At 41.6% G+C, this 22,174-nt stretch overlaps 1 protein-coding gene across 1 annotated transcript; it reads left to right on the top strand.

Annotated features, from left to right (window-relative positions):
* Positions 1 to 146: 146 nt before the first annotated feature.
* Positions 147 to 22,012, top strand: ccdc157 (coiled-coil domain containing 157). The gene is made up of 9 exons (XM_078421884.1): positions 147 to 257; positions 1,205 to 1,345; positions 3,944 to 4,640; positions 7,400 to 7,590; positions 8,241 to 8,417; positions 10,648 to 10,816; positions 12,232 to 12,371; positions 15,411 to 15,505; positions 17,956 to 22,012. Exons 1-9 carry the CDS (start codon positions 147 to 149, stop codon positions 18,200 to 18,202), a joined length of 1,968 nt encoding a protein of 655 aa, XP_078278010.1. The 3' UTR covers positions 18,203 to 22,012.
* Positions 22,013 to 22,174: the final 162 nt, after the last annotated feature.

Raw genomic sequence — 22,174 nt, 5'->3', positions numbered from 1 at the left:
AATCGCCGAAGCCGACTCGTTAGTGCCAGAGACAGGAGGAAGGCTGCAGCCCTAAATCCCCCCACAGCGGCCTTCGTGGGCCTCCACTGCTCCCGCGTGTGTGGCTAGCGCATTGGACGCGGGAGCCGCACCCGATCCCACAAGAGATGAGACTGCACAACCGTGCTAACGTCATCTACGACGGGCCACTATCACCAGAGCATTCTGAGAATGAGGAATGCTGCAGTGCCTGTGTGAAAGCTGTTATGGTTAATAGTGTAAATAAATACTAGAGAGAAGAAAATTGTACAATAGATCATAGGAATCTTTGTTCGGCGAGCAGTCTAGTTTGACTGTTCCCAATGGCCGTTCTATTTGATGCTCTTACATAAAGTATAGCTCTGATTGCCTTACTGATCCTTGCGTGTTTTAAAGTTTTCTTTAACACAAACACACACCACTCCTCTATTTTCCAATAAGTTGCAGAACATATTTTGCATTGAATAAGATTGTACTTACCGATGACGTATCTTTTATTTGGTCAATAACTAGGGAAAATTGCATTACTTTGATAATTTTTCAATACGCCATTAACGTATATTTCCATATCTGCGTGTTTTGCTCTGGTCTCCAGTAACAGGACGGCACAGTGGCGCAGCTCATAGTGCCGCTGCCTCACAGCGCCAGAGACCTGGGTTCGATCCTGACCTCTGGTCCATCCTCCCCATTTGAGGATTCTGCATGGACATGATCTACAATTCTTTGAAATGTTTCGTCTTCTACACTACCCCCTATAAATATTCAAATGATTCTAAAAACTAATTTGCCTGTTGTAGAAAGGATGTGTAAACCTATGACGGACCAAAGAAGCCCGCGCAAGAGATCGCAGGAATACTCAAAAATTGATTAGTTTAATTAGATGGTTCCATCTTATTTTTTAAAATAATCAAAGTAATGTAATTTTTTCCGTTATTAACCAAATAAAACTATTTTTCCATTATTAACCAAATAAAACTATTTTGTGATATATAACATAGCTTATTTAGTTCCCAGTCTTATACATACATTGCATAGAATCCGGCATTATTTGCAAATAGCTGGATTAAACAGATAAACGTAATAAATTTGAATAAAATATTATTGGAATAGACATTTACAGTTAAAAGTGGTCACCATACCATGCAAACCTTGTACTTCTTTCTGTAGGCTGGTGCTATTGCTTCAGAGTTTCACGCAGTACGTTGATGCTCTGATAAAGGATCAGGGTATCCCTGTTTCCAAGACAGTAGGTCCATCCATGTCCGTGGGCCTGGTAGTGAAGAAATACTGGAATTGCCTGCTTAAACTTGGCTCCCTCCACCTGCAGGTAAGCACTGGCTTCTTATAATTTAAGATTTACAGTCACATTATTGCTTTACTTTCAATTCATTGTTTATAATCATAACAATAAAAAATGAATAGTGATTAAAAATACCAATTCAAATGCTCAATATTACAATATTTATTTGCTTTATAACCTATCCCTGTTTTTCCTTGGGCATTCGATTTCTCTTGAAAGGTATAATGTTAAGATCAAAGTATTGAACCTGGATTGTCCTCTCTTGTTTGCCTCAGTCATTGCCAATTGCTCTCATCATCAGCTTAATCTATTGCACCAAACTTTTAATTCAATTTCAGGATCATTGGCACGGTGAAAATGTATTGCCCATTATAAATTACCCTTAAGAAAGTGGTAATGAGGTACCAAACAATGCTAACCAGAGATCATAAAAATAACAATATAGAAAAGTAATAACAACATTTAAAAGATATGAAAGGTTTAGAGGGATGTAAGCTAACTTGGACAAATGGGACTTAGATGGGGCATGTTGGTTGGCATGGGCGAGTTGGGCAGAATGGCCTTTTTCCATGCTCTATGTCTGTTGCCTTTTTTTCCCAAATTCATCAAACTGGGCCTTAAAGTGAGAAATATAAGAAATTGCCTATCTCCTTAGGCCAAAGATAGGAACAGATAAGGTAAATGCACAATGTATTTTACCCAGAGTAGAGGAATCAGGAACCAGAGGACATAGTTTTAAGGAGAGGAGGGAAAGATTTAATAGGAACCTGAAGGGGAACTTTTTTTACACAAAGGGTGGTGGGTGTAAGGAACAAATTGCCAGAGGAGGTAGTTAAGGCATGTATTATCACAACATTTACGAAACATTTGGACTGGTACATGGATAGGATAGTTTTAGAGGGAAATGGGCCAAACGCAGGCAGGTGGGACTAGTGTAGATGGGGCATGTTGGTTGGCGTGGGCAAGTTGGGCCGAATGGCCTGTTTCCACACTGTGTGACTATATGACTCTAAGATCGGACTTTTCAGAGACTTGAAAGATGTAAGATGGCACCAGAACAAGGCAAATCTCTGCGTGCTGTTCCAGAAGAAAATTTATTGTACTCATGTATAGTATAATTTGTTTGGCTAGCACGCAGAACAAGCATTTCACTGTACCTCTGTACATGTGGCAATAAATAACCATTAAACCATTGAAACTGGATCTACTATAAAATAAATGTCCTCTTTCCCATGGCTCTCGGTCCGAAGAAGGGTCTCGACCCAAAAGGTCACCTATTAAATTTCTCCAGAGATGCTATCTGACCTGCTGACTTGCAGGGCCTATTCCTGGGCTGTACTGTTCAGTGTTTTATGTCAAACTTCTATGTACATTGGTGCTGTCTTGGTTTTGGCTAAGACATAATATTAGCTAGCGATACAGGGGAATCTCCCTCTGCTCTTTGAAACAATGTCATAAAATCTATTGTATCTATGTGGGAGACATTTAAGGCCGCTGCTATTTTTATCAAAGACAGCACCTAAAATATGCAGCACCTCAATAGTGCACCGTGACAGTCTAAACTATGTGAAATGTCTGGAATTTGCCCAAGGTCCTCCAGAAATGTTGTACCCCAACTTAACCAACCTTTGTCCATCATCTGCGTATCTAAAGCTCCCATCCCCCCACCTGTTTCAACCTATTACCTGCCAGACTTTATCCTCCCCCTCCTCTCACCCAGCTTTCTTCCTCCTATAAATTATTATGAGGAAGGTTCCTGAACCGAAATGTCACCGATCCATGTTCTCCAGAGATGCTGCCTGACCCGCTGAGTTACTCCAGCACTTTGTGTCTTTTTTAGACAACCTCTCCCTCATTAGAAACTCAGCTGCCATTTCCCATTTCACATCAAATTCCAGATGCCAGTCATCCCAAGATGTCTTGCGAATCAGGCTTTCATCCTGTTTCTAGTAATCCATGCCAATGGTATGACACTTAACTCAATGGCAGCAAGAAAAGACTCAAAGTGCTGGAATAACTCAACGGGTCAGGCAGTCTCCCTGGAGAACATGGATAGGTGACATTTCGGGTCGGGACCCTTCTTCAGACAGATTGTAGGGATGGGCGGAAAGAAAGCTGGAAGAACATTTCAAACTTTCTAGCGTTCTTCCCTCCCCCGCATCCCTGCAATAAATCTGAAGAAGGGTCCCGACCCGAAACAGCACCAATCCATTTGGGAGGCTGCCTGAGCCGCTGAGTTATTCCAGCACTTTGTGTCTTTCCTTGATAAGCATCTGCATTTCCTTGTTTCAACACCAGGTAGCTTAAGATGAGTTGCACATTTGAATTTGGTGTGGGCATTGGAAGTGGTACCAAACATCAGCCGAGGCTTTTATTCAAAGCGGAATTACCAAGGTGGGGTTACGTGGCAGTCTTCACAGTAACACAGGAAGGTGCGAATGCTACATTCAGAAGTTCATCCTACCAGTGAAAAACAATGGTCTTAAAACTTGAAGTTTAGTTTGTTTCATTTTTACATAAGTAATGAAACATCACTCACCTTGTCAAAGTCCTACAATTTGCACTTGTTACCGTTCAATGGGCTGGACTCACTAAATCGGTTGGATTGTGTTTTTATATTAATAGAAAAAATTAATGGTGGATGACCTTGCTAAACTACAAAGTGATCTGATGAATTCCAAGGCAGAGATTGAAAAGCTGAAGAATTGTTCACCTGCAGCTTCCAACTATTCAACCCCCAGCAACATTACATCTACTGTGCCACAATCAGCAACACCTACCCTTCATTCTACGCTGAATGGAACGCCAAGAAACCCTACATCTGGTGTAGCCACAGACACCAGGAACATCGGCTCACAGACGGTGGAATCCGCCCTGGTGCCGTGCGATGCCTGTGCACGCACACAAGCCACTCTGAAAAATGTCAGCAATTCCATTGTCACTATTTGCCACAGTCAGAATATTCCATCGGCAGTGAGCCACTTTCAGGAAGTGGTAAAGGAAACCCTTGGGGATGGAACAATGACAGCGACTGATGTGGCTTACTGGGCCTCTGAGCAGAACAAAGATTTAGCACGAATCAACAAACACCTTAGTGAACTCATGGACAGCATTAACCCACTCAAGGCGGAGCTGCAAGCCACAGAAGAGCAGCGAAGCACAATGAAGATAAAAATCGATAATTTTAACAAAGAACTTGAAAAGGAGAAAGAGCAGCAACTCTTAAAGATAAAAGTGCTTAATGACCAAATGGAGGAGATTAAACAGAATAACTCTCAAACAGTAGCAAAACTTGAGAGTGATAAAGAGACACTCAGAAAAGGTAATCCCAACTTTGACATATTTATTAGATGGTGAGAAAGTAAAATACATTTTTTACTGCAAGCAAACCTTGTGCCTCTTGCATGCGGGTTCAATGGACTATTTTTGTACACTTTGCTAATTGGGGATTGTGCTTAGGTATGGCAATATACTGGACACTATGTGAGAAAATAATTTCACTGTGTATTTGCACATGTGGCAATAAACAACCATTGAACCATTTAACATTGAACACTGAATTTGGCATTCATGCCAAGGATACATTTTATTCAATTAAATGTGATGGCAATTCAACATGATTTAAAGCAGTTGTAATTTTATAACTGCAATCCTGTTTATAATTTGCTTGCCAAAATCTCCATTCCCACCTTGAAATGACTAGCTCCTTCCTGGTATGAATATTGAAGTCTCCAATTTTAGGTAACGTACATACAAACAACCCCCCCCCCCCGTCCCACTTTTCTTACCCCCTCTCTTCCCTGGATACCACCCATTTCACCCTTTCACCTTCCTCCTCTACCTGTATTCTTCGCTCCGGCTCACATTTCACACTCCTTCTATCCTTATCTTACTCTTTTTATCTTTTCATCTCTTGACCTTTGTCCAATCATCCACCAATCAAACTCCCCCCCCCTCACCTATCATTTACCATGCTTTATCCCACCTCACCTCTCTTCCAGTTTCTCCCCCCTACTACAATCAGTCTAAAGAAGGATCACTGCCTGCAATGTTCTCCAGAGATGCTGCCTGACCCACTGAGTTCAGGACTTTGTGTCTTTTCTTGTAAACCAGCATCTACAGTTCCTTATGTCTATCTCCTTCCCCTGATGGAGTGATAAAGAGACACTCATAAAGAGTATGCAATAATCTATATCTCAGGTGAAACCTATGAGCTATTCTCTTTATCTTCCGCTGATGTTAATTCTATAACTCCATTTTAGGTAGTTCTACATTGGAAGAGAAGCTATCAATTCTGAAGGAGAAACTCCAGGGGCAAAACATGCTCATTGGAGAGCTTGGTAAGTCTGCAGTACACCTTTCCTGATATTCCCCACATCTTTTGGGACTGAGGAATAATTTAGTTGAGGTTCATGGGGAAGGAGCAGTTGTAAATGAAATTTAAGAAAAATATCTTGCAATTTAAAATTCTAGGTCCAAATTGCTTTCTAGTTGTTGAACTATCCGATCAACAACTAGAGAGTAGTCCTGAGCTAACAACTACCACATTGGAGACCCTCGGACTATCTTTAATCGGACTTTACTGGACTTTACCTTGCACTAAACATTATTCCCTTTATCCTGTACCTGTACACTGTGGACGACTCGAGTGTAAACATGTATAGCCTTTCCGCTGACTGTTTAACACGCAACAAAAGCTTTTCACTGTACCTCGGTAGACATGAAAATAAACTAAACGAAATGAAATTTGAGATAAATATCTAGTGATTTCAAATTTTAGGTCCAAATTAGATTTTGTGGAACGTGCGTATTTGGATGTGCGGGTCTCAGGATTATCAGGTCTCATTAATTCCCTCGGTGGCATTTTGGTATCACTTTATGTATATCTGCAGTTCCTTGTGACTACACGTACTTTGGGGCACTTGAAAAACAGGACAGTGTTAACTTTCAATGTCTGTAAAGGCACCCTGACTTCATCATCATTGATAGAAACACTGGCGTATTGCTGACCTCATTCACTGATCCCCCACACTATAAAGGTTGGCAGGTTCTCACAATGCCTTTAAATGTGGTTCATCAATCCTCTCTGCGGGGTGGGAGCTGCTTTACGTCCTCGTCATCCACCCTGGGTAGTGCTACAGAACTGGCAAAATGTGCAGCAGAGCGCCAACTACGGTTCTCTGAAGCACCAATTGCCACTTTCGATTGTTGAAGTTGACATACGAAAGAAGAATCCTCTCTGCGAATGATCAAACCAATGACTAATAACGTTGGCATTGGTATTGATTTATTATTTTGTGTCATGTGTCAAATGCGTTTGTTTACGTGCTATCCCATTAAATCAGATCATACTGTACAAGAGTATAATTAAGCCAGAGACAAATAAAACAGGTTTTAATAGAATCGTACAGTGTGGAAACAGGCCCAACTTGCCAACACCGACCAGGCGTGTCCCATCTACACTAGTCCCACCTGCCTGCATTTGGCCTATATCTCTCTAAACCTATCTTATCCATATACCTGTCTAAATGTTTCTTAAAATTTGCAATAGTACCTGCTTTGACTACCTCCTGTGGCAGCTTGTTCCCACCACCTCCCTTTTTGTAAAAATGTAACCCCTCAAGTTCCTATTAAATCTTTCCCCCCTCACCTTAAACCTATGTCATCTGGTACTCGATTCCCCCACGCTGGGCAAGAGACTCTGTGCTTTTACCCGACTTATTCCTCTCATGATTTGGTACACTTCTTTAAGATCACCCATCCTCTTGTGCTCCAAGGAAGAGAGTTCCAGTCTGTTCAACCACTTCCTATAGCTCAGGCCCTTGAGTCTTGGCAACGTCCTTGGAAATCTCTGCACCATTTTCATAATATTTAGTTTAGTTTGTGGAAGACTGGCATCCAAATGTCTTGCATTTGCATTGTCAAGTAGGATAAAATCTTAGATCTAGCTTATCGTGATTGTGCTTCAAATAAAGCATTCAGTAACAGATGTCGGAAGTGTATTCATCAATCCTGGGCTCCGAGAAATACAAGAGGAAAGGGAGCCAAAGTGTTCTTATTGCTGCTGTTATTCCTGGACAGAGGATTCTAAGCAGAGGCTGCTGGAAGAAATGAAAACTAAGATGGCAGACAGAAATGAAGTGCGGACTCTTGAGGAACAACTTAAACTAATCACGCACCAATTGGAGAGTACAATGGGGCAGCTCAAAATGATCAGCGGTGAACTGGAAAAAGAAAAAATGAAGATCAACAACATGCTGAGACATGAAGAGGTAAATGGCGATGTACAAATCCCAACACCTTTGTGTTGCTTAGAGTTTACACTCACATTTATTGATTTGATCATACAAATTTCCTGATATTGCACAAGAACTGCTTTGTTTACAATAAGGCCGATTCCTGTAACATATTTCATGAAGCAAAAGTTCATAAATCAAAAAGATAAGATGAAATCCAATAAGTCTGAAGAAGGGTCCCAACCTATCCTTTATCTCCAGAGATGCTGCCTGTTCCGCTGAGTGACTCCAGCAATTAGTGTCTGTCTTTGGTATAAACCAGCATCTGCAGTTAAAATGCAATATGGATATCTTGGTACTTTGTATTATTGTCTACTATTTGTTTAAAATATATATATATATACTGAAGTATTTTTTGGTTGTTTATTGTGGGTTTTACAGAGTACTTTGTTTACATATCTGTTGCGCTGCTGAAAGTAAGAATTTCATTGTTCTGTTTCAGGATATATGACAATAAAACATTCTTCACTCTCTTAACTCTTAACCAAAGCTTTTGGTATCAGTGAAAAATAGCTTGTAAATTGAAGACAAACAGAATAAATTACGGTACAAATTGTATAAATAAGACATTGAGGATGCACGGGGAAAGATTTCTATCTTGAACTGTTTTCTTTAACTTAATGAAGTCTCTGAAAGCGAAGATTAAAGCTCTGCTTCAACAAGTGGATGGATTGGATGAAGAACGTGAAGGGCTGAACACAAAGTTAGCTGAGTCAGAGGCTGGAATCGACCAGCTGGAAGAGCAGCTGACGACAGTCAATGCCGAGAGGAGCAACCTCCAGTGGCAGCTCCAGGGGCAACTGGTGAGTGCTCGGCTGGGCGGTTATTTCTAATGACATTAAATGACTCCATGTTGCAAACTCCTTTATTTGGATTATGTACATATTCCCCTACAGTCTTCTGAGTCATTTTCCCCTGGAACTACTAAAAACAATCCATCTGAAGAAGATCCCGACCCGAAACGTCGCCTATCAGTGTACTCCAGATGCTGCCTGACCCGTTGATTCACTCCAGCATTTTGTATCTTTCTCTGAATGTGAAGGTTGTCCTTAGTTAAACAGATTACCACACCACAGCTAAACATAACACTAATCCTACCCTTACCCATTTTATTCTCCCCATGTTCCCATCAATTCTACCACACACCTATACTAGGGGTGAATTACAGTGGGCAATTACCCTGCAAGGTGCACATTTTTGGGATGTGAGAGGAAAACGATGCACCCAGGGGAAACCACAGATCATTCCTAGCAACCGTGCGTCACCAGTGGGTCGGCGTGGACTCGGTGGGCCAAAGTGTCCATTTCTACACCGTATCACCAAAATAAATTAAACTAAACTTAACTAAACCTAACGGAAGTGTAGAGTCATTGAGAAACACAGCAAAGAAACAGATAACTACTTTTACTTTAATCCTACCCTAACTCGTGTTATTCTCCCCACATTCTCATCAACTCTTCCCCCTCCCCCCACTCTGCCGCCAGCTGCCCCCACTCCCACCCTGTGGCCCTCTCTCTAAATTCCAACACTCGAATTTACTAGTGGACAATTAGCCTACCAAGCTGCATACCTTTGGAATGTGAGAGGAAATCGGAGTATCTGGAAGGAACCTAAATTATCACTGGGGACAATGCAAACTCCACACAGCAGCAGTCAGGGAGGGGGGGGGGGGACAGTTGGGGTTAATGGAACTATAGGGCAGCAGATGTGTCACTGAGCTGCCCCACTGTATTACCCATGTCCTTGGGTCAATGTTACTGTATATGTAATGCAATTGTCAGTGAAGAGAGAACCAAGTAACAGTTCTAATACTTCATTTAATATACTGTAGAATGTAGAACATAGAACAGTACAACCCACAATGTCTATGCCAAACCTGATACCAAGTTAAACTAATCTCCTCTGCCTGCACATGATCCATACCCCTCCATTTTCTACATTTCCATATGCCTATTTAAGTGTCTCTTAAACGCCACTATTGTATGTGGCTCAAACGGCCCTGGCAGTTGCAGGCACCCACCATGGTGACACAATGCGTTGGAGTTGCAGGATATTGTTACCATAAAGTAGCACCTGGGATGATCTTTATCCCACACTTTTGTATCCGTTCCCTACACACGAGGCAATTTACAGAGGGCCAATTAACCTACAAATCCGCATGTTTTTGGGGTGTGGGAGGAAACCGGAGCACTGGAGGTAACCCAAGCGGTCATGAGGAGAATGTGCGAACAGACTGCACCCGAGGTCAGGATCGAGTGCAGGTCACTGGTGTGTGAAACAATAGGTTTATCAACTGCACCACTGCACTGCCCTGTGCTGCAACAGCATTACAACAATTCAGACAATGCTGCAGCTAAAATATATTCTCACACAGGGTGGATTAAAGGTTTAGGCAAAATGCAACCTCTGAGTCAATATCTATTGAATCTATTGAGTGCCAGCTAGTATCCATCATCATCTCTGGGAAAGGTGAGAGCCTCATTTATGCCTCAGTGTTGGCCCAACTATAAACAAGCACAGCCCTTGTGTTGCGGAACACCTTATGACCTTCACGTCATCTGGACTATGTACCGCATTAGGGTGGCACAGTAGTGCTGCGGTAGAGTTACTGTCTTACAGCACCAGAGATCCAGGTTTGATCTTGACTATACTGTCTGTACCAAGTTTGTATTCTCCTTATGACCGCATGGGTTTACTCCAGGTGTTCTGGTTTCCTCCCACATTCCAAAGATGTACAGGTTTGTAGGTTAATTGGCTTCAGTGAGGATTGTAAATTTTCCCTTGTGTGTAGAATAGTGTTAGTGTGCGGGGATTGCTGGTCGGCACAAACTCGGTGGGCCGAAGGGCCTGTTTCCACACTGAGTCTCTAAACTATACTAAACTACAGCAGACATTCAAACTCTGAGCATTCATACAGTCCTTGGGTTATTTCATCCACCTGCCAATATTATATGGAGGAAATCCAGATCTAGAAATGGCAAAGATGCACTTTGCAGATTGATTGCTTTTTCTTTATCTCCTTTCGTATTGCAGCAACACACAGAGCAACTACAGGAAGAAAAGCATGGTCTGGAGAAAACCGTGTTGGAGCTGAAACAAAACCTGACCCAGCTGGAAGGCCTGGTTCAAGAATATAAGGAGCAGCAGAGGCTTCTCGTAACTTTCCCTGACTTAAACATGCCTCCTGAAGCTCAGTGTGAGAGTAAGAAATCATTTTAAATGGTTTAACAGCAGCACAAGATAATCATCTACAGAACATGGAGGAAGGGATACATTACAGAATTAGTGTAAATGGGTGGTGATCAGTGCAGCCTCAGTGGGATGAAGGGCCTTTGACCTATATGTCCCTCCAATAATACTCTTCTAAATGAAACATGAATTACTTGTTATTTTGGTTTGTTCTTGCAGTAAAACCTTTTGCCGTGTTAGTTAAAATTGCAACAAAAAAAACAAAGTGCTGGAGCACAATGGCACAGCGGTAGAGTACTGCCTCACAACACCAGAAACCCGGGTTCGATCCTGACTACAGGTGCTGTCTGTACTGAGTTTGTACATTCTCCCAGTGACCACGTGGGTTTCCTCCCATATTCCAAAGACATGTAGGTTTGTAGTTTAATTTGCTTCTGTAAATTGTCCCTATTGTGTAGGATAGAATTAGTAAATGGGTGATCGCTGTTCAACACGGACTCGGTGGGCTGAAGGGTTTGTTTGCAGGCTGTTTCTCTAAACTAAACTAAACCAAACTCAGTGGGCCAGGCAGCATCTGTGAAGGGAATGGAGAGATGATGTTTTGGATTGGGAGCTTTCGTCAGACTGTCCATTTCCCCCGACAAATGTTGCTTGACCTGCTGAGTCCAGCCTTTTGTGTTTTGCTCAAGATTCCAACATCTGCATTTTCTTGTGTTTATTTTGAAATGGATATTATGGAGTTTAGGGCACAATTAACAATTTGCAGTGTGGAAACAGGCCCTTCGGCCCACCGAGTACACACTGACCAGCAATACCCTGTACACTTGTTCACATTAGGGACAATTTACAGAAGCCAATTAACCTACAAACCTGCACATCTTTGGAATGTGGGAGGAAACCGGAGCACCCCTAGGAAACCCACGCGGTCGCAGGGAGAAGGTGCAAACTCCGTACTGACAGCATCCGTAGAGTCAGGATCGAACCATGGTCTCTGGCGCTGTAAGGCAAGAACTCTCCCGCTGCACCACTATACTGGCACTTTGTTTGAGGGGGATATTTTTTGTACAGGGTGGTTGGAACCTGGAATGCACTCCTTGAGGAAGTAATGGAGGCAGGTACTCTTGCAAGCATCGAAACAACCACCACAAGTAATAATCAACTCATTGAAGCTGTGCACAAGCATGATTGAGGTTCGACCCTTATGGACATTTATATGTTCCACTGATACGCGGGGGAAAGCTCACATATTGAAACAGGCATCTGGGTGAGGTAATGGAGGATGATTGACCAACATAACCCATACTCCATTAAGTGAGCCAAGGTTTTCAGGAGAATGGAGTGGTAAATATTGAGAGAGAAAAAACTGAAGTTGTGTTGTAAGTTTAGAAGGTAAATGCAGTTGATCAGTTGTGATTTTATTCCTGTTAGGTACAGGTGATGTTGCACTGGACATGGGGAAACAGTTGCAAGCCAACAGTTTACGTATAAGTATCCTGGAAGAAGAGAACTCTCGATTGAGAAACACTCTCACAATGCTGCAGAAAACTGCCCCACAAGAAGTTATGAAGGTGAAATTCAACGGATGTACTTCAGCTAAATTCTTAATTTCCTTACATACTGCTGTCAATTCTTGTTAACCCGGCACAATTATGTCTTGTGCATGTCGGATTGTTGAGTATGTGGGATTATCAAGCTTTTTGCCGGGGGTTGAGGGAGATTTGATAGGTATAGAAAATTATGAGAGGCATAGACAGGGTAGACAGTCAGAACCTTTCTCCCAGCGTGGAAATGTCCAACACTAGGCGGCATAGCTATAAGGTAAGAGGGGTTGAGCTTAAAAGAGATGTGCGGGGCAGTTTTTTTTACACAGAGAGTGGTGAGGGCCTGGAACGCATTGCCAGGGGTGGTGGTTGAGGCCGATACGATAGTGGCGTTGAAGCAGCTTTTAGATGGGCACATGGAAGTGCAAAGAATAGAGGGATATGGATCATGTACAGGCAGATGAGACCATTTTAACTTGGCATCATGTTCGGCACAAACATTGTGGGCTGGAGGGCCCATCCCTGTGCTGTACTGTTCTATTTTTTATATTCTTTACAATCTCCATGGTAACTGACAATGCCGACTGACAATAATAGAGATCTCTTAGCTACATTTTAAATGTTATTTTTACTCAGAAAGATGTCCAATTTATGATAGAAACAGCAAAATGGGCTCTAAATATACCCTGCTCATCTCCATAAAATATGCAGAATAGTTCACTCAGGGTTAACTATAACCAGGGAAAACATTGGCCAGTGTCCTGAAAAAATAGAAATACACACTATAAATCTCCAGAGTATGGTGCTTTAGTTTCAAAATGATTTTAAAAATTGTCATTGTTAGCCTCTGTACTTTGGAAAATGCAGAAAGAGGCTTGGAAAACCAAAATGCTGCCGGAGTGTTCCATTCTTCAGACTCTTTAGATTCTTCAGACAACCAGTATGAGCGTTCCGACCCGAAACATCAACTAGTCCTTTTCTCCCGAGATGCTGCCTGATCCACTGAGTTACTCCATCAATTTGTGTCTACATTCGCCCCACAATACCCCCCTCTTTCCTGTAGCTCCCAACTCCAGTACGCATACATTTCTCCCACCAACGCCCCCAACTTAATCCTTTCCCTTCCTTCCCACACCTTCCATCCGAGTCCAGCACTCCCCTTCCAACCACCTTCTTTCCTACCCCCCCCCCCCCCCTTCACCTCTCCCCTCCACCCATATTTCCCGCTCTGGTTTTACATTTCCCTGCTCCTCTTCTTTCCTTATGTGACACCCTTTTGTCCCCTTTTCTCCTCAAGCCTTAGTCACTTACTCCACCCGTCTGCCAATCAATCCCCCTTGACCTGCATCCACTATCACTGACCAGGCTTTGTGTCTCCCCTACCTCTCGTTTCTAGTTTTCTCTCTGTTCAGTCTGAAGAAGGATCCCAACCAGAAACAGCGTCTGTCCATTTCCTCCACAGATGCTGCCTCCAGCGAATTATGCTTTGCGCAAGCATCCAGCATTTGCAGTTTGCTGTGCCATAAATATATTTGATTGCCTATGAGTTGAATGAAGAGTTCACAGCCTGAACTGGTTATTTGTGCATTATTTTCCAAAACCAATTTAGCATTATATTTCAAATGGTTAAATTATTGTAATATAATGCTGAATTGGTTTTGGAAAATAATGTACCACTGTTCTGAATATAAATTTGTTGAATTAACATACGTTTATACTGCATTAAGATCTGTTACGCACACATTAGTGCCAGTGAATATTCTGACGTAACGAATGTCGGATTAACGAAATTTAATTTTTAAATTTCTTTAAAAATTCTGGTTCTTTATAATTTCTGGTTCTATTAATAGTTCAACAGTGCTTTATTGTCATATGTGTGAAGTGCAAAGGCACAGTGAAATTATTTTCTTACAAACAGTCCAGTAGTTTTGCCATACCACCCCCGATTAGCAATTGTACAGAAATAGTCTATTGAGCCCGCATGCAAGAGGTGCCATGTTTAGGCAACATCTACCAAGTCCAGTCCACGCTCCGAAGATAGATGAAAATGCTGGAGTAACTGAGTGGGTCAGACAGCATTTCTGGAGAAAAGGACATTTCGGGTCGAGACCCTTCTTCAGACTGAGAGTCAGAGGAAAAGGAAACGAGAGATATAAATGGTGGGATATAGAGAGATATAGAACAAATGAATGAATGATATGCAAAAAAGTAACGATGATAAAGGAAACAGTCCATTGTTAGCTGGGGCTAGGTGAAAACGAGTTACAGGCAATGAGACTCAACAAGACATCTCGCCTTCATTTGCCCCCTCCCCCCATCCGCACTCCCCATCTTTCAGTCTGAAGAAGCGTTCTGACCTGAAATGTCATCTATTCCTTTTCTCCAGAGGTGCTGTTTGAGCCACTGAGTTACATCTGCTTTTTGTGTCTCTATTCAGTTTAAACCAGCATCTACAGTTCCTTTCTACCCAGTCCACGCTCCAGTTGTTATGAGCAGTGCCCGATTCAGGCAAGCTCCAGGCTGCCACGGGCTTTCAGTCATCGCCTTCCCTTGGTCGACCAGCAACCGATGTCATCTCCCCATCCATCCAACTTTGTTCCCCGAGAACCGCAGCTGACCTTGAGTGCGTGGTCGGTCAGACCTCAGTTCCCTCTCCTCTCCTACTGGCCTCCTTAGAATCTTTAACTTCAATAGGAAAGCAGCAGAACCAAACTGCAGAAAAGCCTCCTCCTGCTTTTTGAGCTGATGTTCTATCTTTATTGGAAATATTTATTTCAAGCAGACAATATTCCTCAGCATGATATTGGCAATATTTGTGCAGTATGAATAATACAATACAATGTGGGTGGAAGTTGCTTTACGTCCTCGTCGCCCACCCTGGGTAGTTCTACGGAATGGGCAACATTTGCAGCAAAGCGTCAACTACGGTACTCTGAAGCACCAATTGCCACTTTTGATTGTTGTAGTTGACATACGAAAGAAGAAAGAAGAAGAATACAATGTACACAACATAAAGTTGTTCATTTTAATACAAACATTTGTGTTTTTTCTCCATCACGGTTTAAGGTCTTTCCACAGACACAACTTTGGTCATTCACAAGGCTGTCAGAAAATGGACTGAACCCAGATGGGAGTGCAGAGAGCAACAATCATAAAACAGTGTAAGAGAACCACATCCGTCTCTGGGGCAGGGGAGAGGAACGGCTTGTCACTGACTAGCATGATTCCATTAAAATATGCAGAAAAAATGTATACTCCTTTAAGATACAAACCCAATGGGAAAAGTGCCCCAATCGTGGCTGATAGGAAAAATTAAGGATCATATTATATCTCAGGCGAATTTGGATATTAAAGATAATATTAAATCCAAATATCAACCAAAATCAAATGTTTACATTATATCCAAAAGTTACCAGAAATAGCAGTAACTGGAAGCCATGTAGAACTCAGCAAAGCAGGACTAATAAATTCATAAAGATCATCAAGTTAGAATACAAGAGTAGGCTGGTAAGAAATATAAAAATGGATTGCAAGAACTTCTATGGGTATTTATAATGGGAGATAAGAAGTGGGAGAGGAACCAATCAATTACTTTGTATTTGTGTTCATGCACAATTGGATCACATATTTTGAATGTATGAGAAAATAAGTTCTAAAAAAACATAGGAAACACTTGTATACCAATTTATATACTTTAAGAATGCATTTTCTATTCATATTTGTTTTTTACTTTCATGATTTAACAACAGAAATGTGACATAGTGGTGCAGTTGGTAGAGCTGCTGCCTCACAGCGCTAGAGACCCAGATTCGATCCTGACCTTGGGTGCTGTCTGTGTGCAGTTTGCACGTTCTCCCTGTGACCATGGGTTTCCTCATGGTGCTTTGGCTTTCTTCCACATCCCAAAGACGTGCAAGTTTGCAGGTTAATTGGCTTCTGTAAATTGCACTTAGTGTGTAGGGAGTGGATGAGAAAGTGGGATAACATAGGACTAGTGTGAATGGGTGATTGATGGTTGGGATAGACACGGTGGGTCGAAGGCGTGTTTCCACACTGTGTCTGTCAACTAAACTAAAGGCATTGTAGTGGATGGTCTTTCTGATGGACTGGACAGAGGGAAGTTTCTACAAGAAACATGCAAAATTTAAGGGAGGTGTGCAGGGTAAGTGTTTTACAAAGAGAGTGATGGGTGCCTGAATTATACTGCCAGGGATGGTGGTGAGGCAGATACATTATTGGTAGTTAAGACAGTATTGGATAGATACATGACTATGCAGGGAATAGAGCGATATGGATCACGTGCAGAGGACATTTGTTTAACACATCATGTTTGGCATCATGTTTGGCATGGCCAATCTGGGCCAAAGGGCCTGTTCCTGTGCTATACAGTGTTCTATGCAGGACACATGTTAATTTCTTCTTCTGCAGACTTTCATGCTCTCGTTTATTCATTGCTTTTGAAAAATCTTTCATTCCTGAGCTTATTTTTTTTTAAAGGAAATGCGTTAATGTTTCATTACCTCCCTTGCAAAGATTTCAACTCATCCAGATATTTCCTGGATGCCTTTGTAATATATATAAATGCACTAGACAACACGGAGGCAGTGCTGTAGGGAAGATGCTGTGAAATACTGCTGGAACAGGGGTATTACTGCAGAGAAAGGGAGTTGGAGCAGAGAAAGAATTTACCAGCTGAAATGTTAAGAGAAAGGGGTACTGGACAAATAGGACTCCTACAGGATGTTGAGAACGTGTGTTAGTTGGAGGTCAGGTTCAAAGCAAGAATAGTACTGGGGAAATGGAACCTGCAAGTCAAGAAAGTGGGTATATTGGTGTCAGATCTAGGAGTGAAGGAATGCTAGGGGCAGGCATAAATGATTCTACTGACCGAGAAAATATGGGATTTAAAATGCAGGTTTGAAGGAACATGACAAAGTGGTTGTAAACCATATGATTCGACTTAACAAACAGAAAGGATTTACTGATGAGAAACAAACCTGATGTCTCTTAGTCTTCCTCTTGTTCAATGTTTAGTTATGAACATTGTTCAGTTATGTTCAGGACGGCACAGTGGTACAGTGGTAGAGTTGCTGCCTTACCGTTCCAGAGCCCCGGGTTCGATCTTGATTACGGGTGCTGTCTGTACGGAGTTTGTACGTTCTCCGTGACCATGTGGGTTTTCTCTGGGTGCTCCGGTTTCCTCCCACATTCCAAAGACGTAAAGGTTTGTAGGTTAATTGGCTTTGGTAAAATTGTAAATTGTTCCTAGTGTACGGTGATCGCTGGTCGGTGCATACTCGATGGGTCAAAGGGCCTGTTTCCGCACTGTATCTCTAACATTTGAAATGTCATTAAACAAATATGTTCTTCAAATTTATGTCGATAGCCTTATATATAACCAGTATAGAACATTGAATACGACAAATTGCAAACTGTATCTGTATCAATGATTTTTTTGGGATAAGATGCATATAGAATTTTATTTTAATACCTATGGTATATATGGTGCTTAAAGTATTGCAGTATGACTTTAGATGTGCTTTCTTCACCAAATAACTCTTTTCACTTTTCTGGTATCATTGTAATGACAAATATAAACTCTTGTTTGCAGAGGGTCAATAAGAGCGACAAGAAACGAAGATCGAAATACCAGGCCACTCTCTAACCAGAGATCGGAGAATGGGCAAAGGGAAATTTCCCCTTCTATTGAAGAACGAAAAGAAACGGCGGCCAATGTCTTTTATCCTCTAGAAACAACTGCCATTGGTGTTTATGCAAGACTTAAGAAGACCGGAGCGTTAATGGGTAACAAAGCCATATCTGAGAATATAAGGAAGAACTACAAAAAATCCCATTAGAGTTATGTAATTATGTGAACGGCTCTATACAATGGAGGATAGAGACCTTGAAGTGGTGCAGTGGAGATTTTTGTATTGTTATAAAGAAAACGTAGCAAAATTTCACGAATTGCAATCTAAGTATTACATTCTTAGGACAAAAGTTTGGAATGAAGTTAAAAATGAGTGAGGGCAGGAAATTCCCCAAATTGGATCCTTGCTAATTGTTTCTTTACATTGCAAATGAACACAGAATATTCACATCAGAAAGTAAAAGTGGGAAATTATTCTTCTGCAGTTAATGAAATCTACTGCCTTTACTCTTGGACCATTTTATCTCTGTGCCTCACAATCGCTGCTTCTAATGCAATCAGAAACCAGATTCAAAGGGGAAAACACACAAACAGTATGACCCGTGGTCCACAACAGGATTCAAAGTGACAGGGACATAAAACTGACCTGGAATTGAATAATAACAACTATTTGAATGATCTAAATTTAATATGCTAATCTTGTTCCAAACACAAATCCAAGCAATTACTTGGCCCCTGTAAAGAATTCATAAGTTAAACACTAGTTTGTTTTCTGTTTCTCAATTAAAATAAAGAACTCAGCTGCATAGTTAAGTAAAAACTGTCTAAATAATTAACTTTGTTTCACAAAATCTCAGATCTATAATGGAGCAGTCAAACCAAATCTGAAGCAGCAATAATCTCATAAAAGAGACAAATCACTGATGAGTTCTCCTAATGCATATTTAGAGTTATACAGCACGGAAAAAGGCCTGTTGGCTCATCTCGTCCACACCGACCAAGATGCCCTGTCTAAGTTAGTCCCTTTTGCCCGCGTTTGGCTCATATCCTTCTAAATCTTTCCTAGTCAATCTGCAGCCAGAAATAAAATGCATCAAAATTAACGCAAATGTCACAAAGTATTTACAGCAGAGAAACAGGACATTCATCTTAATTGATTAATGCTGAAGCATTAATGCTCATAGGGATACTCTGCCACCCTCTAACCACATTAATATATTTTTCTATTACTTCCCAAATTCCTCCTCACCTCACCTTCGTCTGCTGCAATAACTGGGGTAGCACAATGACAGGTTTGAAGGTTAATTTGGCTTCGGTAAAAATTGTAAATTGTCCCTAGTGTGTAGGATAGTGCTAGTGTATGGGGATCGCTGGTCGGTACGGACTTGGTGGGCTGAAGGGCCTGTTTCCAAACTGTATCTCTAAACTAAAACTAAACTAAACTAAACGGGTCTGGTAACATCTCTGGAGAAAAGGAATAAATGACATTTCGGGTCGAGACCCTTCTTCAGACGTACTTAACACAGGTTGACAACCCTGGAAACTAGGGTCCCATCCCTGGAATGAAGTGTCCTGACCCAAAACAACACCTATCGATGTCTCCAGAGATGCTCTTGACCAATTGAGTTACTCCAGCACTTTGTGTTCTATGGAAAATGTCAGCATCTGCAGTTACTAGTGTTTCTGAAAGTTATGTACTTTGCATCATATATGTATAATAACAGTGAAACAATGTTACTATAAAATACAAGAAATTTCCACACTATTTGAAAGAATGGGACAAACGTATTTTAATCATGGATGTTACTGATTACCCATTCATGTACATACTCCATCAAGAACCATGTGCAGTAAAATGAACATTGTAATCAGGCATATGTTTATTTATTGGAAGAGTTGTAGTGTTCCAATGTAGCCCAGGGATCAATGTTGGGACCTCTTGTTTGTGACATGAACTGGATGAATTGTAAATAGATTGATTATTAAGTTTGCAGATGACACAAAAATTGGTGGAGTTGCATACAGTGAAGAAAGCTGCCAAAGGATACAGCAGGGTGTAGATCAGGTACATCTATTGGTGGAGATAATGCCGATGGAATTTAATCTGACAAAGCGTAAGTGGAAAGTATGCAGTTAATGGCAGGACCCTTAGCAACATTGATGTACAGTGGGATGTTGGGGTCCAAGTCCTCAGCTGCCTTAAAGTAGCACCAAGTAAATAAAAGTGATAAAGAAAGCACATGGAATGTTTGCTTTCAATTGTTAGTTGCAACTTTATAAAACTTTGGTTGGTTACATTTGAAGTATTGTGTGCAGTTCTGCTCAACCCATTACAGGAAGGATGTAGGACCTGTGAGAGGATTCAGATTTTTTTTTAACCTGATAAAAGAGAACCTGACAAAAGTGTAAGCGATAAGAGAAGTTAGACAGACTTGGATTTCTTTCTCTGGCACGTTGGGAGGCTGAGGAACAACCTGATAGAAGTTTATAAAATTATGAGAGCCGTAGATAGGGTAGACAGTCATAATGTTTTTCCCCAGGGTGGAAACGTCGAATAACAGAGTTTAATGCGATCGGGGGAAACTTTAAAAGGAGATGTGCAGGGCAAGTTTTTGTTTTAAACGCAGAGTATGATGCTTGCTTGGAATGCACTGCTAGGGATGGTGGTGTAAACTGATACGATAGTACCATTAACAAAGGGTTTTAGATAGCCACATGAATATGCAGGGGATGAAAGTTATATGGATTGCTTGCAGGCTGAAGGGATTAATTTAATTTGGCATGATTGTCAAGACAGACATTGTGGGCCAAAGAGCCTGTTGTTATGTGTTCTGCTTTATACTGTTTTGAAAGTTGTTACCTTGTGGAAGGTATTGAAAAAACCAATACTGCTCAAAATCTGCTTAACCTCTTACCAGCCAATTGGTGTTGCAAATGTATCTGCCCATGGCAGTTATAAGTAAAAGAGCTTATGGCATCGGGGCTCTCCTCTCAATGACAGACACAGCCGTGTAGAGTCTGCAACCTTGTTGCCCTCAGTGCTTCCTCCAAGCCTTGGTATGATGGAAGAATATTGATTTTTCAACTGAGAGAGGGTGGTTGGTGGTAATCCAGTGGTTTGCTGATTCCACAGCTGCCAAATGTACACCAGTATTGCACTCTCTTAGGTCAGTTGCCTTGCATCGATGACTAGAAATGGGCATGTATGATAAAAGAATTTGTGCTAATTGCTGAAAGGTTCACTATGGGATCATGACCATGTAAGGATTTTGTTCGCCCTGCAGCTCTCTCAATTTTGGCACACCCAGATGTTTACAAGGAGTGCAGGATAGAGCAGCCATGTACTTGCAAATATCCATATTTGATCTTGGTTTATTTGTCCAGTTTCATTCTTATATTGGCTACAGCCGTCTGGTACAACAAAGTGGTTTACTACCACTCCGGCATGGTGGGGCAGTGGTAGAATTGCTGCCTTACAGCGAATGCAGCGCTAGAGACCCGGGTTTGATCCTGACTACGGGTGCTGTCTGTATGGAGTTTGTACGTTCTCCCTGTGACCTGCGTGGGTTTTCTCCGAGATCTTTGGTTTCCTCCCACACTCCAAAGACGTGCAGGTTAATTGGCTTAGTAAATGTAAAAAATTGTCCCCAGTGGGCGTAGGATAATATTAATGTGTGGGGATCGCTGGTCGGCGCGGACCCGGTGGGCTGAAGAGCCTGTTTCCGCGCTGTATCTCCAAACTAAACCTTTTCAGCAAAGAACAATCGTAATAAATTGAGCCTGAAGTCACATACAGGTCAGGCAGGGCAGCAGTTCTCCCTCCCTCTCTAACAGGAGGATAGAGAACTAAAAAAGATCTTTGATTCACATTTCATGAACACTAGCTTTTTACTTGAGGGATACAAGGAATTGGAGGTGCTGGTTTAGACAAAAAAGATACAAAGTGCTGGAGTAACTCAGTGGGTTAGGCAGCAACTCTGGAGGGACCCTTCTTCAGACTTTTAAAATCTAGCTGTTTTTTGTGGTAGTTACAAGCTCTCCCTGTGGGTGCTCCAGTTTATTCCCATATCCCCAAAATGTATAGTTTAGTAGGTTATTTTCCTCCTGTAAATTATGCATGGTCTGTGGACTGGCAGAATCTGGGGAGAATGTGGATAGAATAAAATGGGGATTAGTGTCG

Source organism: Rhinoraja longicauda, chromosome 25, assembly GCF_053455715.1.
Source record: "Rhinoraja longicauda isolate Sanriku21f chromosome 25, sRhiLon1.1, whole genome shotgun sequence".
Classification (NCBI taxonomy): Eukaryota; Metazoa; Chordata; class Chondrichthyes; order Rajiformes; family Arhynchobatidae; genus Rhinoraja; species Rhinoraja longicauda.
Note: the sequence above shows the minus strand (reverse complement) of the source record. Positions and strands in the feature narration are given on the sequence as shown.

Coding starts and splice junctions, on each gene's coding strand:
- ccdc157 (XM_078421884.1), top strand. CDS start 147: ATGAGACTGCACAACCGTGCTAACGTCATCTACGACGGGCCACTATCA. Junction 7,591..8,240: donor ACATGCTGAGACATGAAGAG/GTAAATGGCGAT, acceptor AACTTAATGAAG/TCTCTGAAAGCGAAGATTAA. Junction 8,418..10,647: donor GGCAGCTCCAGGGGCAACTG/GTGAGTGCTCGG, acceptor TTCGTATTGCAG/CAACACACAGAGCAACTACA.